Source organism: Carassius gibelio, chromosome B10 (assembly GCF_023724105.1).
Source record: "Carassius gibelio isolate Cgi1373 ecotype wild population from Czech Republic chromosome B10, carGib1.2-hapl.c, whole genome shotgun sequence".
Classification (NCBI taxonomy): Eukaryota; Metazoa; Chordata; class Actinopteri; order Cypriniformes; family Cyprinidae; genus Carassius; species Carassius gibelio.
In genome coordinates, this window is record NC_068405.1 from 23,619,640 (window position 1) to 23,636,922 (window position 17,283).

At 36.0% G+C, this 17,283-nt stretch overlaps 1 protein-coding gene across 2 annotated transcripts in view; it reads left to right on the forward strand.

Moving 5' to 3' along the window:
* Nucleotides 1-1,237: 1,237 nt before the first annotated feature.
* The window catches only part of LOC127966254 (phosphatidylinositol 4-kinase alpha), a 39,569-nt gene continuing 23,523 nt past the window's right edge, over nucleotides 1,238-17,283 (forward strand). For both annotated transcript variants that reach the window (XM_052567126.1, XM_052567127.1), the window contains exons 1-22: nucleotides 1,238-1,425; nucleotides 2,943-3,059; nucleotides 3,263-3,356; nucleotides 3,448-3,536; nucleotides 3,698-3,770; nucleotides 5,898-6,160; nucleotides 6,781-6,847; nucleotides 7,386-7,537; nucleotides 7,623-7,688; nucleotides 7,773-7,869; nucleotides 8,669-8,860; nucleotides 8,939-9,039; nucleotides 9,119-9,248; nucleotides 11,982-12,111; nucleotides 12,406-12,501; nucleotides 12,666-12,849; nucleotides 12,937-13,037; nucleotides 14,278-14,446; nucleotides 15,146-15,196; nucleotides 15,833-15,941; nucleotides 16,169-16,305; nucleotides 17,222-17,283. The exon at nucleotides 17,222-17,283 is cut by the window's right edge and continues 72 nt beyond it. In XM_052567126.1, the coding sequence (XP_052423086.1) occupies nucleotides 1,327-1,425; nucleotides 2,943-3,059; nucleotides 3,263-3,356; nucleotides 3,448-3,536; nucleotides 3,698-3,770; nucleotides 5,898-6,160; nucleotides 6,781-6,847; nucleotides 7,386-7,537; nucleotides 7,623-7,688; nucleotides 7,773-7,869; nucleotides 8,669-8,860; nucleotides 8,939-9,039; nucleotides 9,119-9,248; nucleotides 11,982-12,111; nucleotides 12,406-12,501; nucleotides 12,666-12,849; nucleotides 12,937-13,037; nucleotides 14,278-14,446; nucleotides 15,146-15,196; nucleotides 15,833-15,941; nucleotides 16,169-16,305; nucleotides 17,222-17,283 (2,579 nt within the window). In that variant the 5' untranslated portion in view covers nucleotides 1,238-1,326. The remainder of the gene's footprint in view (nucleotides 1,426-2,942; nucleotides 3,060-3,262; nucleotides 3,357-3,447; nucleotides 3,537-3,697; nucleotides 3,771-5,897; nucleotides 6,161-6,780; nucleotides 6,848-7,385; nucleotides 7,538-7,622; nucleotides 7,689-7,772; nucleotides 7,870-8,668; nucleotides 8,861-8,938; nucleotides 9,040-9,118; nucleotides 9,249-11,981; nucleotides 12,112-12,405; nucleotides 12,502-12,665; nucleotides 12,850-12,936; nucleotides 13,038-14,277; nucleotides 14,447-15,145; nucleotides 15,197-15,832; nucleotides 15,942-16,168; nucleotides 16,306-17,221) is intronic.

The following is a 17,283-nucleotide window of genomic DNA, read 5'->3' on the forward strand; positions in this document are numbered from 1 at the left end:
ACCGCTACGAACTCCAAACTGACTCAAATGATTCGCGATCCTGCTCCGAACTCCCGAACTGATTCAAATGATTTGCTATCCCCAAACTGACTCAAATGATTCGCGATCCCGCTCCGAACTCCCGAACTGATTCAAATGATTTGCGATCCCGCTATGAACTCCCGAAATGATTCAAATGATTCGCGATCTCGCTCCGAACTCCCGAACTGACTCAAATGATTCGCGAACCTGCTCCGAACTCCAAAAATAACTCAAATGATTTGCAAACCTGCTTTGAACTCCCAAACTGACTCAAATCAATCACGATCTGAATTTCTGATTTATAAGGTCATCAGTAGTAGGACTGTGATCATGGGGACATACAATTGATGGCTGCATAATTAATATAGATTATTGAAAGTGCTTATATCATATTGCAGAGAAACTCAATGTGCAGAGTGAGAGAAAGGGGGGGATTCAGGGAAAGAGTATAGAGACAGTGAATGCCATGATACTTCTTGATACTCCATTAGATTATTTTGCCGTCCACAGTCTAAGGATTTATTTTTTAAGTATAACCCAGTTCAAACAACTGAAAGAGTCAAAGAGTTTAGCAGTCTGGTGCACACATGAATTGGTTGGTGGTGACTGCAGCAACAGAGGTGGCCTGGTGTGGAGTCAAATTCCCGGCCTGATTTACTGTCCCAGTCTGCCACTGTAAATATATATATATATATATATATATATATATATATATATATATATATATATATATATAATTGTCTATATCAACTTTGACTGAAGAAAAGATAATTATAGGGCTAGGTTTTCATTTAAAAAAATATAATAATTTCTTTCTTCTTTTTTTTTTGTAGGCCTATATGAAATTTAGTAGTCAAACAATTCAAAGAAAAACATATTTAAAACAGAAAGAAAGGTCACTTACAATTACAAAATGAGAACATTAGAAAAAATCTGACTCAAATTTCATTGCAAAACTGTTTTGAATCATCATTAGATGCAAATATTAAATAGGCCTATGTCGTTTTTTTTATATTTTATTTTATTTCAGTTAACATTTAATTTATTTAAATTTACCAAAAACATTGTAGCCATGCAGTCTTACTGAGGGAGAATTAAAGTTTTCTATAATTGAGGAGTTCTGTTGTCGATTAAAGTATCTTTTCAGCAAAGAAACAGAAAAGCGAACGCGTAAATGCTGCAGCACATGTACGACCTTGTAAAATGTGCGCTCGGGCGTTCCGTAGTCGCAGCTCTCCTCTGCTGTCACTTGACGAACATTTCATTTTAAGATGTAGACATTAGATTGTTTTTAATAGTAAATGAATGATGTCTTCTAAAGCCACGTCGCGAGGTTTTTATTTTAACACTGTTTTGTCTCTCGCGCGCTCTCTGGCTGCTCACCGTCCCGCTCCTCTTGACAAGGTGAGAGATTTACCTATTATTTCCTATTAGCGTCTGAAGCTAACAGCTAACACAAGCAAAACAAATCAAAACTGAATCAAATACCTGACGTCTTCTCTTATACATATAATCTTTATTAACATGTACATCCAAATGTTTATGACCAGCCTTTTAAATCGACTGACATTGCTTTATACAGTCATTCATTTTCTAGTTTTACGTGTTTCTCATCAACCCCTCATTTATTTAAGGCTTGATTTAAGATCTATTTACGTTGTTAATTAATAATTGCTTAGTTTAAATGTTTTACTGATACTTTAACATTTACAATACAGTTATATGAAATAACTAGGGACAGCATAAAATGTTAATTTAATAATAATAATTATCAATTAAATGAAATCATCATTCAAAACACAAATGAAAGCACTTTTATTCAGTTTGTCAGATTTGGTCAACTGTTTATTGATTTCTAAATGTATTTCAGAGCTGTGTCGGCTGATGTTTGAGTAATAGTCATTTATATCTCAGAGATAAAGTTAAATATGCATTAACCCAGACACACCACAGTGTTGTTTTGTCATTAATTCCTGACAGGACGTGAAAAACCAGGTGTTTCGAGGGCGCGTCTGTAAAGAAAAGTCATTGTGACTCTGAGAACAAAACATTTTCTAAATCTTTGCAAATGTGCTCTCAATGGAAACCAAGTATGTGTAACACTGGTGTCCTAAAAGTCAGTTTTGCATTCTGGTTTTTTGGGACCTTTTTGGCTGCATGATATAGTTTGTTCCTTATTGCTTCAGCAGGAATGATTTAAAATGATTATAAACTTTTTTTCTGAAATGTACATGTTTACCTGAAAAAGGCTTGATCAATAGTCTATTTTAAAGGGAAGTATGTTATAAACTTCCTTACACTTTGGTGAACTTCTGAACATAATCTTGCATCATGATGCGTGTACACCTGTTGTATTATTGAGTGGTGTCCAGTGCTATTTTAGTGTTATTTATATGCTATTATCATTTATATACATATTTTGAAATGGCTTATGTTTTTATATTTTTGATTTTATTTTAGTTAGTTTTTATTAATTTTATATGCTTTGATGCTTTCGTCTTTTTATTAGTACGGTTTATATATATATTTATATATATTTACATATATATACACACACATAAAAACATATATGTGTGTGTGTGTGTGCATATATATATATATGTGTGTGTGTATATGTGTGTGTATAGATCGATAGATTTATGTTTTATAATTTTTTATCCAGTTTTATTTATTTCCAGTTAGTACCTTTTCATCTAATATTTATATTAAAATTTTGCCTTTTTATTTTAATAAAAAAGAGGGTTTTAATAGTTTTAGTTAACTGTAATATAACTCTAGTGGTGTCATGTTGAACTTGGTAGTTTGACACACTAAAAAAAATGCATGATTAGTTATTTATTACACATTAAAGACTGTCTCTTACTGCTTCTGACTGACGGAGAGAACATGTTTAAATACATTTGCATATTTGTCTAACATAGGTCCAGAAGCTTCAATGCATGTGTCCCGTGGACATCCGTGGTGTTTTCCAGCTGGACGAGCGGAGGAGAGATGCTGTGATCGCTCTGGGCATCTTCCTGCTGGAGTCTGAGCTGCAGGTACTGCTTTAACACGATTAAAGGAATAATCCAGAAACCAAAAATGTTAATGTAGTACTACTACAGTGTAAGCAAGTTAGTCAAAAGTATTTCAATAGCACCTTTCACAGACAAGGAGTTACTCTTTACAAAAAAAATAATACGTTTAGAAGTGAGCAATAATGGTCTGTAGTGCTGAATTGTATGTTTATTTGCTCCTCCAGCACAAGGACGCTATTGTCCCGTACTTGTTGGGTTTGCTGAAGGGATTACCCAGGGTGCAATGGATCGAGGAGAGCTCAGAGAGAAAAGGGCGAGGTATAAACATATTTTGGTCTTTTTATCACATTTCCTGATGGTATTCTCACTTACTCCTGATCTTGCATGCCTCTCATCTTTGTGGTTTCAGAAACGCTTCCCGTTGCGGAGAATTTCTCCTTCTGTTTGGTGACCACGCTCTCAGACGTTGCTCAGATGGACGAGTCCATGCGAATCCAAGTGTGTCTCTGCTTGTTTCATTTGCTAATCTGAGTGAATCTGCAACCAAGACATGTGGTTGTCATAAGAGTGTAGTTCCTTGGTTCTGTTACTGATTTTACTGTCCTGTTGTATTTAAAGGGAGATGTTTAATTGCTGATAGGTTGTATTATCTCTTGCAGATTTTGGAGGCTGTAACGAACCTCATGCAGGTGCTACAGAAAATGTGTCAGAACATCGAAGGCCAAGATAAAGGTCAGTGTTTTCTTCCCATCCTGAATACCTTGCTCATATGAAATTCATAGCTTTCATAATGCAAGACAGATCAAAAAAGAAGGATGGCATCTAGAATTGATTGGATATTGAAACATATTATTGGTTAACATTTTATGATTAATGAGAAATATTTGGGGTAGGATTTTTTAAAAATGTTTTTCAAATATTTTTGAACATGTTGTGAAATACTATAGCAATTTAGAACTAGACAAAAAAGTTGGTTAAGACAAACTTTAGGTTGGCTTGAGAAAGCCTAGCCTGAAACTTCTAAGCAGTTGTTGCCTAGCCAGAGAGTCTGAAAAAGTTTCAAGTTTGATGGCAAGTTACAAGCATGTCACTAGCATGTTTCTAGCATGAGTAGCATGTCACTAGCATGTTTCTAGCATGATAAGCATGTCACTAGCATGTTTCTAGCATGATAAGCATGTTTCTAGCATGAGTAGCATGTCACTAGCATGTTTCTAGCATGAGTAGCATGTCACTAGCATGTTTCTAGCATGAGTAGCATGTTTCTAGCATGAGTAGCATGTCACTAGCATGTTTCTAGCATGATAAGCATGTTTCTAGCATGAGTAGCATGTCACTAGCATGTTTCTAGCATGAGTAGCATGTCACTAGCATGTTTCTAGCATGAGTAGCATGTCACTAGCATGTTTCTAGCATGATAAGCATGTCACTAGCATGTTTCTAGCATGATAAGCATGTTTCTAGCATGAGTAGCATGTCACTAGCATGTTTCTAGCATGAGTAGCATGTCACTAGCATGTTTCTAGTGTGATTAGCATGTCACTAGCATGTTTCTAGCATGATAAGCATGTTTCTAGCATGAGTAGCATGTCACTAGCATGTTTCTAGCATGAGTAGCATGTCACTAGCATGTTTCTAGTGTGATTAGCATGTCACTAGCATGTTTCTAGCATGATAAGCATGTCACTAGCATGTTTCTAGCATGAGTAGCATGTCACTAGCATGTTTCTAGCATGATAAGCATGTTTCTAGCATGAGTAGCATGTCACTAGCATGTTTCTAGCATGAGTAGCATGTCACTAGCATGTTTCTAGCATGAGTAGCATGTCACTAGCATGTTTCTAGCATGATAAGCATGTCACTAGCATGTTTCTAGCATGATAAGCATGTTTCTAGCATGAGTAGCATGTCACTAGCATGTTTCTAGCATGAGTAGCATGTCACTAGCATGTTTCTAGCATGATAAGCATGTCACTAGCATGTTTCTAGCATGATAAGCATGTTTCTAGCATGAGTAGCATGTCACTAGCATGTTTCTAGCATGAGTAGCATGTCACTAGCATGTTTCTAGTGTGATTAGCATGTCACTAGCATGTTTCTAGCGTGATTAGCATGTCACTAGCATGTTTCTAGCGTGATTAGCATGTCACTGGCATGTTTCTAGCATGATTAGCACGTCACTGGCATGTTTCTAGCATGATTAGCATGTTTCTAGCATGATTAGCATGTTACTAGCATTTTCCTACCATGATTAACAAGTTGCAAGCATGATTAGCAAGTGACTAGCATGCCGCTAGCATGATTAGCATTTTTAATGTTCAAATATTTTTTAACATGTTGTGAAATAGTATAGCAATTTAGAATAACAAATTATTATAATTTAAACATATTTTAATTAATAATAATTATTATAAATAATGGTCAATAATAAAATGAGCAGAATGATTTCTGAAGATCATGTGACACTGAAGGCTGTAGTAATGATGCTGAAAATACAGCTTTGCATCACATGAATAAATTATATTTTACAGTATATTCAAATAGAATTTTTTTTTCAAATTGCAATAATATTACAGTTTTAACTGTATTTTTGTTTCAAGAAATGCTGCCTTGGTGACCAGAAGAGACTTCTTTCAAAACAATATAAATTCATTAATATTCCAAACATTTGACTAGTAGTGTATATAATTTGAAAATATATTTATATATATATTATATATTTTAGAATGTAGTTGTTTTTTATCACAATATGACAAGCTACAGTTAGTCAGAATGCATTTAAATAAATAAATAGGGTCCATTTTAATTTCATGTTGACTTAAATATTAGTGTCTCTTTCTTCTAAATGTTCCTTCCCAGAATACCTGTGTAAATACACCGTGCCCTGTCTGCTCGGCGTGGTGCGAGCGTTCGGCCGCTACAGCAACACAGAGGAGCCGCTGCTGTCGAAACTCTTCCCACGGGTCAGTCCTCAGCCCTTGGGTGCAGGAGACGGGGCAGAAGTCACCCGACGACGATCCTTTAACGATTTCCGCTCCATCCTACCCAGCTCACTCCTCACCGTCTGCCAGAGCGACACTTTACGCCGTAAAACCAGCAGCGTTTCCAGCATCTCACAACAGGTACCAGCAGAGGGCGTCCGCATCTTTCAGCAATCACAAATCCAGGGATCAACAAACTGAGGCTGGAAATGCATTCAACCGGAGATGAACGTTTTAAATTCATTTAAAGTCATGTTGCATGCGCTGCAAAAAATATCTTCCTCCGTACAGGTATTTTTGTCTTGTTCTCCAGTGCAAATCTCTAAACATTCTTAGATACATTTACTTGAGATGCTAAAAGAAGATATGAAGGCAGAAACTAGTTTTTGTGTAATCATACAGTAAGCTCACTTCACTCTGATGAATTATTTTGTGTCCCCTTTCATTGATTCCTTAAATTGTGTTGGTCTTCAAAAGGTCTTTAATTTACCGTCACAGAAACCTGCAGAAACCCAGTGTCCTTTGATTAAAACGTGAAATAATACTCTAGTATCACAAACAAACTCTTGATAGGAATAAACTGCAATAAAAAAGCAAGTTCTGTTAAGCAGTTGCTAAAGGTGCTTATATAGACACGTGCGATCAAAAAAAGCTTCGTATACAATTGAAATACAAAAAAAAAAAAATAATACTAGATTATAAGATTCAGCATTTGTTGAATATGTGATTTTGTTAATAATGGCATCTTTTTTGTTTTCTAGGGCAGTCCAGAACATGCCGGACTTCCTCCCAGTTCTCCCGCTGACCCTTCTGCTCCTTATTTTGAAGGTAACTTTTTTTACTTTTAGTTTTGTTTACTAGACAGTATTTTTAATAGAGTAGACATGTTTGGACGAGCGTTTGATGCGCAGAAATGCTGTCTAGGTTTGATGGTAGCTCTACACGATTATAACAGAAATCATAACTGTCGATTATTCCCTTGAAATTGTAATTGCGATTATTAATTACAATTATCCCAATTTGCTGTCAACCCCACTTTCTGATACAACTGCATGCCATATTTTTATATGAAAATAAACAAGTTGAAAACTTTTAAGCCTCAAATGTCAACCATACTTGGGATTGGTTTCTTCTTCCAGTAAAAATATGATATGTATTATAATGTTATATTAAAGCTAAAATGAAAATAATGGGAACAACTCGTAAGATAGCATGCAGAAAGAAAAAAATGCATCTTAACCAATCAGAATAACAAAAGTGGACTAACTACAGCTTTGAATGATTGCATAATTGTGACATCCATAATTGTAATCAGGATTCGATTATAATTGATGGGTGTTTCCCTGGTTTTGTTTTTGTGCTCCAGCGGGCTCGTATCTTCCTGACGGCAGCGCTGTGGACCCTGACTACTATTTCTCCACCATCAGCTCCAGTTTCTCCGTCTCGCCGCTCTTCACGGGCAGCAACAGTAAAGGGTTTGATGCACCGCTGGATTTACTGAGGCAGCTTCTGCAGATGGTCAGTCTCTGGATGCTTTCCACTACTGGAGTATATCATGTGATGTATTTTTGTTCACTCTTTGGTTCCTTCTCTTCTCGGATAGGTCGAGCGGTTTGTGTCAGAATCCTTTATGAAGACACTGGATCAGACTATGGTTGGGGTTCTGGAGGTACCTGCTTTGATTCGGATGCTTCTGCTTTGTTCTGTTCAAGAGACACTCTGTTGGTTTCTGGACATTTGCTTTCTCTTGCAGGTCAATGCATCAGTTAATCTCTTCTACAAGACATTTAGTGATCCGCTGTATGTGGCCATCTTTAAAATGCTGAGGGACACTTTATACTACATGAAAGGTATATTGATAATAGTGTGTAATGCATGGATTAGATTTTTTAAAACCTTGAAATAGTGTTAATTCAAACATGTTGTTTTTATTCTGTTACAAGTACATGCATTTTAATAAATTACAAAATAAATAAATAATTTTCCTCTTATTTTTATTTTTATTATTGTTATTAATAATAAGCACTATCTGTTACATTTATTATCTCTTATAGCAATATATTTTAATTTATTGTGATTATTTATATAATTAAATTATATTTTTTCTATTCTATTCTATTTTTTTAATTATGTATATTATATAAATATTTGCAATTTATTACAGTAATAAAAATCGAATTATTTTTGTGCCATTATATGTATTATTAATCTGCTATATTTATAGTAATTGTTGTTGTTATTATTATTATTATTAATAATAATTGTATCATTCTTATTCTATTGTATGTATTATTATAACAATCAATAAAAATAAGATATTGACAAATAAATAAAATATAACCAAAATGTGTTTAAAAAATAGCACGTGCTATTATAATTATTATTAATGAGTTATATTTAATATTATAAAAACAAATAAATCAAATAAAATAAAAAAAATGTACAATTGGCATCAAAATATTTAAATAATTAGTAGAAAAGTTTTTTTTTTTTAGGTAAATTTTACGAAAAATAAATAAAAAGAAAATATATTTTTCTACACATATTAGCAAAATCAGGTAAGCCACAAAATGTTGTTTAACATCTCTGAGTAACTCTAGTTCCTGGTTTTGGTAACCCCTGCTACTGTTATGTGATGGTTTGATGTAGATCTGCAGGTGTCGTTCGTGAAGGAGGTTCATGACTTCGTTCTGGAGCAGTTCAGCAGCAGTCAGTCTGAGCTGCAGAGGATCCTGCATGACGTGGAGAATCTGCACAGCGAGCTGAACCCGCTCAAACTGCGCTGTCAGGCCAACGCTGCCTGCGTGGACCTCATGGTGTGGGCCGTCACCGAGGAGCAGGGTGAGACTCGCATCATGTATCTCACATCCGTGTCATCTGACTTCTCTAACCATTTATTCTTTGGCTCGTTTCTGTCAGGTGCAGAAAACCTCTGCACAAAACTAACCGAGAAGCTGCAGTCCAAGACGTCCAGCAAGGTCATCATCGCTCACATGCCTCTGCTCATCTGCAGCCTACAGGTGCGTCCAGAGTTCATTTTCATTTCATTTTGAACATTTAAGGGTTAAAAAGCAACATTTGTGGCATTTCTTGGAGCAGGGTCTCGGACGGCTGTGTGAGCGTTTCCCAGTGGTTGCTCATTCAGTCACCATGTCTCTAAGAGATTTCCTAGTGGTGCCTTCACCTGTGCTAGTGAAGCTCTACAAATACCACAGTCAGTACAACACAGGTGAGATCCTCCCCTTCATATCTAGATTTATGCTGCGTATATTTGCTGAAAATGTACTCATCCTCAGGCCATCCAAGATTAGGACAGTGTTGGGAACGTTACTTTAAAAAAGTAATTAGTTATAGTTACTCACTACTTGTTCCAAAAAGTAACTGAGTTAGTAACTGAATTACTCTATAATAAAAGTAACTCGTTACCAGGGAAAGTAACTATTTGCGTTACTGTAAAAAAAAAAAAAAAAAAAAAAAAAGTTGCTACATGTCAAAGAATTTGTACTTTTTTTTTTTTTTCCGCAGTTTTCACAAGTCAGTTGAAATGAGTAGAACAGACAGGTGTTCGTACATAACTTTCAATATTTATTGCAGGTCAACAGACAGCAAGAGTTTTATCCTGCACTTCAAGTATTATCTTTGTAAGAAACGTGTTTTTGGCCACTAGCTTTGTAGATGCGTGTGTCACACATTACATGTACACATTACATGCACGTTCTTGCCTTTGACCACAATGAATTTGAAGTAGTGCTTATATCTTCACCTTGAAAATACCAACTTTTCATCGGATTGCTCCTGACTCGCCATCTCTGCTGTGAATCTCTGTGTAACTGTTGCGTGTGTGTGTTAGAGGTGGGCAGATCGATACTAATATCGATAATATCAATACCAACGTTGGTATCGGTATTGATCGATACCAACGGGAAAATATCGATACTTAAGTTTCAGTTTCTCTCGTTTTGCGACCTGGCCGTGTTTGTCAAAATGCTGCTACTGTCACAGAGCAGAGCAAGCTCTCAAGAGTGCTGCTCGTGCTCGACACTGCTCTCCTCCCCCTCTCCTGTGTTGTACCGTCACGTGACTCACCACTAGCGCTACTTTCTTTTACTGTCTATGGCTACCACCAGCAGTCAGGCGCGCGCACCGCTCAGCCGCGCATTTCTAACAGCAGTCAGTCAGAGGCGGAGAGAAAGAGGAGCGTTGTATGGCTGTATTTTCAGGCCGATCTACCCTTTTTGTGTTAGCTGTGAAAGCGATACTAGTTTCTATATTTAAACTACACATAGATGTGCACCAGACTTAATTATTTTTATTATTTATTATTTTATCAAAAGCTGATTCTCCAAGAGCAGTGGATATTACAAGGCGCCTATCAGAAATGATTCTGAAGGACCTGCAGCCTCTTTCCATAGTGGAAGATGTCGGCTTCAGGAATTTTGTACAAGGAGAATTTGTTTTACATTGTGAAGTAAAACTTTGTGACTTTGTTTTAGAAAAAAAATCCTGAAAAGAAGTGCACTAAAGAGGAGAAACATTTTTTTTATTAACATGCTACTTGAAAAGAGAATTTGTTTTTACATTTTTTTTTTTATATTTGTGAAGTAATAATTTTGTAACTTTGTTTATTTAAATAAAACAGAAGTAACCAAAAGTTGTTTCTGAACAAAAGCTTTTGTAGTACTGATTAATAACCCAAAATGCAAATCACAAAAACAATTAAAAGTCATGAAAATTCATTTAGATTTAGGTTGAAGACGCATCCACCTTAATTATTAAAAAGTATTGGTATTGGTATCGGTATCGGCGATACTGGCCCTGTATTTACTTGGTATCGGATCGATACCAAATCTAGCGGTATCGCACACCTCTAGTGTGTGTGTGTGTGTGTGTGTGTGTTTGGCGCCGCTGGCGCTGCCGCGTGTGCCGGCATGTGTGTAAAAACACTGGCTCTGATTGGCTACCATGAAAACACATGACTCTGTCTTAGCCAATCATAATCGCTTATCTCGTCATTAACCCACCTGCTCACTCGCTGTGTGAGCCAGGGGTGCGTTCGGATTGCATAGTTATTAAATCAATGCATAGTAACGCACCGCATTTAACGTTCAGTAACGTTAACAGCGTTGTAACGACGGGAAAAGTAATTAGTTAGATTACCACGTTACTGAAAAAATAACGTCGTTACCTAACGCCGTTCTTTTAAACACCGTTATTCCAAACGCTGGATTAGGATGAGTTGGTTTCTGCATCAGATTTGTAGAAATGTAGCATTGGATCACTTGCTAACCAATGGGTGCTCTGCAGTGAATGGGTGCCGTCAGAATGAGAGTCCAAACAGCTGATAGAAACATCACAATAATCCACAGCACTCCAGTCCATCTGTTAATGACTTGTGAAGGGAGCAGCTGGATGTTTGTAAGAAACAAACCCATCATTAAGACATGTTAACCTAGAATACTGACTAAAATATGAGTCCTCTATCCATAATAACGCTTGCTCCAGTGAAAACGTCCATCATTTGTTGTTCTCTCACATCAAAGTCCAACAACATATTTGGTTATGTTTTCAATTCTGAACGGTGCTGTGCATATTACTCTCTTGATTTAGATTTTCAATCAAGAAAGCAATATTATGGACTCATATTTTAGCCAGAATTAGTTGTGCGTAGTTAAAAATGTCTTGATGTATTTGTGACTTGTAACACAGCTTTTTGTTTCTCCAATGGACTGGAGTGGTGTGGATTATTGTGATGTTTTTATCAGCTGTTTGGACTCATTGCTGAACAAGTGATGCTACATTTCTCTAAATTAGTTTCAATGATAAAACAAGCTCATCTGCATCTCACATGACCTGAGAGCGAGTACATTTTCAACAATTTGTCATTTTTTTTGTGAACTATTGCTTTAAGAATATAAAAATTTGAATCCGCACAAGCAGTCCAACTCCATTTCCCACTAAACAGGAACAGGAGAGATCAAGATCCATGTGACCAATGAGCATTCCCAGTCCACCTTTAGTTCTCACTCCAGTAAGAAGAGCCAGCCATCCATGTATGAGCAGCTCCGAGACATTTCCATCGACAATATATGCAGGTAAACATCATTTATACCTTATTAAATGATTTGCAGCTGAAAGTGATGCCTGGTTCTTCTACAAGAGTTTAGGAGTAGAGTTTTCCAAATCATAGTATGTTAAAGTTTGCAGCAAATCAGTATATCAGAATGATTTCTGAAGGATCATGTGACACTGAAGACTGGAGGAATGATGCAGAAAATTCAGCTGCGCATCACAGGAATACTTTGCATTTGAAATATTATTCGTATGGAATTCTTAGTTCACCACAGTTCTAATAAGTCACTAATTAGGGACTTTTTGTGTCATTCCAGGTGTTTAAAAGCAGGTTTGTGCATGGACTCGGTCATCGTTGAGGCTTTCCTAGCCAGTCTTTCCAACCGTCTCTACATCTCGCAGGAAAATGACAAGTATGTTCTTAAAATCTGAAAATAAATCATGCATCTTGATCCAAAATGAAATGGTATTGGTTATTAAATACTTAAAAGTCTTTCATTCTTATTTTAAATCTCTGAAGTGGAATTTAAGAAAATGGGGTAATCCCTAAAACATGATTTGTGTTCCTTTCCCACAGGGATGCCCACCTCATCCCGGATCACACTATCCGAGCATTAGGACACATCGCCGTGGCCCTGAGGGACACTCCTCGTGTGATGGAGCCCATTCTTCAGATCCTGCAGCAGAAGTTCTGCCAGCCGCCGTCTCAGCTCGACGTCCTCATCATAGATCAGCTGGGCTGTATGGTCATCACAGGAAACGTACGCCAACGTTTCTGTCTTCTGTCACAGGAAGTGGTTTGATCGGCCTGATGGGGCTAATGTTTCCTGTCTGTTTGTCTCCCACAGCAATACATTTATCAGGAAGTCTGGAACTTGTTCCAGCAGATTAGTGTGAAGGCCAGCTCGATGGTTTACTCCACCAAAGACTACAAGGATCATGGATACAGGTGATGATCTACAGTGGATTGTTTCAGGCTTGGCGACTTTTCCTTTCTGCTGTATGTGGATGGAGAAAAATCATATTACCGTATTTTCCGGACTATAAGTCTCACTTTTTTTCATAGTTTGGCTGGTCCTGCGACTTATAGTCAGGTGTGACTATTTAATAATTATTTATCAAAATTAATTAGACATGAACCAAGAGAAATGAACCAAGAGAAAACATTACCGTCTACAGCCACAAGAGGGCGCTCTATGCTGCTCAGTTCTCCTGTAGTCTACACTGAAGACATAGAGCGCCCTCTCGCGGCTGGAGACGGTAATGTTTTCTCTTGTTTCTTGGATCTAAATAAATGCGACTTATAGTCCAGTGTGACTTATATATGTTTTTTTACTCATCATGACGTATTTTTGGACTGATTCGACTTATACTCAGGTGCGACTTATAGTCCGAAAAATACGGTAATTGCACTAGATAAAATCAAGCAAATTTTTTATTTATTTGTCTAGCCGTAATTGACTTGCCAAGTAATCAATGTAAAAACAACGTCAACAACACATACTGACTAAAAATAATAAATAATTAAAAAATATTTAAAAAATATTTATAAAATATTTAAAAAATAATTAAAAAATATTTATTTTATTATAAAAAAAATTTTAAGCAGCCTCTTATGCACACCAAGGATAAAGTCACATTAATATTGTATAATATAGGTTTAGATTTTAATATATAAATAAAATAAAATTCAGGTGTGTCATCAGTGGAGTATATTACATTTTAAATTATATATAAATAGAAAACAGTTATTTACCGTATATTAACAACGTTACTGTTTTTACTAATCAAATAAATGCAGCCGTGGGGAACAGAAAAGAGACTTCTTTAAAAAAAAAAAAAAAAAAAAAAAAAGCATAAAAATAACTAGTATATACTGGACTATGGACTATTACATACACTACATACATAATGTTCCTGTAGCTCAATTGGTAGAGCATTGCGTTATCAAGCGCAAGGTTGGGAGTTCGATTCCCCGGGAACACATGATAGGTAAAAATTGATAGCCTGAATGCACTGTAAGTCGCTTTGGATAAAAGCGTCTGCTAAATGCATACATTTCAATTTAATTTAATTTAAATGTCATATATAATATGAAAATTCAGTTAGTCGTGAGAAATTCTCAATGCATTGCTGTACTGTTTCATCTTAATGTTGTCAGTGATTTCAGTTTGGTGGTGTTTATGCAGACACTGTTCTCTGGCCGTGATCAATGCTCTGGCCAACATCGCAGCAAACCTGCAGACGGAGCAGATGGTGGATGAGCTGCTGGTGAATCTGCTGGAGCTGTTTGTGCAGCTGGGGCTGGAGGGGAAGAGAGCCAGTGAAAGATCCAGTGAGAAGGGCCCGGCCCTCAAGGTACCCAACCTTCACATTATAGCCCTGTATTATTATTTCTCTGATTCATTGAAGAAGCAGCATGCAATGTACAGAACATCTAGCATTCATCATATGGGACACTGTAAATGTTATAAGGGTTAAAGAGGAATTAGAGAAAGGTAGTGTGGCCTGCTAAGAGTTGCAACAGGAAGGGTTGCTTGAATTCAGAGGACAGTGCTGTAATAGGATATGAGACTTGCATGACACATCTAGCTAAAATGTGACCCTAGACCACAAATGCAGATATAAAGGTATTTTTTATTTTTATTTTTTATAAATAAGCTTTGTTTTATTGATGTATGGCTTGTTATGATAGTACAATATCTGGCCGAGATGCAACTGTTTAAAAAAAGTCTAAATCTTGAGAAAATCGACTTTAAAGTTGTATAAAATAAAGTTCTTAGCAATGCATATTACTAATCAAAAATTAATTATATTATATTGATATATTTACAGTAGGATATTTACAAAATATCTTCATGGAACATGATCTTTACTTAATATCCTAATGATTTTTGGCATAAAAGAAAAATCTATAATTTTGACCCAGATCATGTATTTTTGGCTATTACTACAAATATACCCCAGAGACTTCAGACTGCTTTTGTGCTCCAGAGACACAAATGGAGTATTTGAGTAATGTAGTGTTTCTGCTTTTGAATGTGTGTTTTTCCTCAGGCGTCCAGCAGCGCTGGGAATTTAGGAGTTCTGATTCCTGTCATTGCTGTGGTAAGAGAATGGCATTTCTGCAAATGGGACACACATTTTTTTCTTAATATTCGTTTCATGATATAGAAATAAATAATTAGGTGAATGAATAAAGATGAAACTTTTATAGTTACTGTTTTACTCTTTAACCAGCTTTTTTACTGAACCAAAAATCTATATGACTGAAAAAAAAAAATGTTTTGTTTGCTAAGTTAGTTTTTTACTGTGCCCCTCATAATTTGTAATTTTATTACAAGAGCTGCAAAAAAAAAAACAGTAATATTGTGAAATATTATTACAATTCAAGTCTTCAATGCAAACAAGTGTTTCTTGTTACCTTTTTTCCTGTAACGATATAGCAATAATTTGTTACTTGGTTTATGACTGTCATAAATTCAGCATTGTCATCATGGGAATAAATCACATTTGAAAATTTAGAAATTTAACATTTAAAAATATGAGTGTTTTACAGTATTTGTAATCAAATAAATGCAACCCAGATTTGGAAATGTTTAATGCTTAAGTAAAATATGCAAACTGTGTAAATAAAATTTTATACGCTTTATTTTACTCCCCAAATATAATAATTTTGGTTAAAACCCGATTGTGTCAAGCTGTTCATAATTTCATCTGTCTGTATTTTTTTTTTTTATACAGCTGACCAAACGTTTGCCGCCCATAAAAGAGGCCAAACCGAGACTGCAGAAGCTGTTCAGAGATTTCTGGCTGTATTCGGTTGTGATGGGCTTCGCTGTCGAGGGCTCAGGTCAATCACTTATATAAGTCAAAATATTTATAACGGTTTATTTTCTTAAGATTTAACTTATTTTCTAGTTAAAAATACCTAATCGTAGTTAAATATGACCGAAGGAAGCTCTGTAATAATTCTGCTACTATTTCTGTGTTAAAAAATAACCCAATATTAAATAACATATTATCATTAGCCATCCAATGTGTAGGTCTGAATATGATTTGGTCATTTTTCACGTCCAGGTTTGTGGCCGGAGGAGTGGTACGAGGGAGTGTGTGAGATCGCAACCAAATCCCCGCTGCTGATGTTCCCGAGCGGAGAACCGCTGCGCTCAGAGCTGCAGTATAACTCTGCGCTGAAGAACGACACGGCCACTTCAGTACGACTACATCAGTCTGACTCTTGATATCAAAGACGGATTGCTCCCTGCTTCACCAAATCAGACGCTTTTTCTTCTAGAACTTTATACAACACCCAAAGTTTCAAAGCAGCTTCACAGTGATGAATAATGTTGCAAAATTTGATCAATTATGAAGCAAACTCATTCGCAATATGGAAGACAATAGTGTCATTACCCTATAGAGGCCCGTATACATCAACAAATAAAAAAAACTGCGACTTTTTATCTCACAATTCAGAGAAAAAAAGTCGTAAGTATGAGATATAAACGTTTCCCTCACAAATCTGAATTTACAGCACACGATTTTGCATTGATTGCAGAATGTATTGTAATTCTGACATTTTTCCTTGAGTTTACATTTTGCAATTCTAGTAAATATATATGGATTAGTAATATGCATTGCTAAGAATTTATTTGGACAACTTTAAAAGCTATTTTCTCAGTTGTTTAATGTTTTTGCACCCTCAGATTCCAGATTTTCAAATAGTGGCATCTCAGCCAAATATTGTCAGATTCTAATAAACCATACATCAATGGAAAGCTTATTTATTCAGATTTCAAAGAATGTACACTTTAAGTTTTGGGGTCCAGCGCTCATTATGGTTTAGTTCCCCGCCCCAGTATATATTTAGCTACTTTAATTGATTATATATAAACATTTAGTCCACTAGAAAAAACCTTTATTTGGGGGCAGCCCTGGTTTATGTTCCTCACTTGTGAGTTTATATGAGAAATCTGAGTATGAGTTTTTTTTATGAGGAAATCAGTAAGTCACAAATAACTTTTGTGGTGACAAATTGCTAATGCTACTGATTATGAACGGTCTAGTTCAGCATGACGGCTGAAATTGAGCAGTTTTTAGCTGTGAACTGAACTGAATGTGTTGTGTTTGTAGGCCGAGCTGAATGATTTGAGAAGCACCATCATTAACCTGCTGGATCCTCCGCCGGAGGTGAC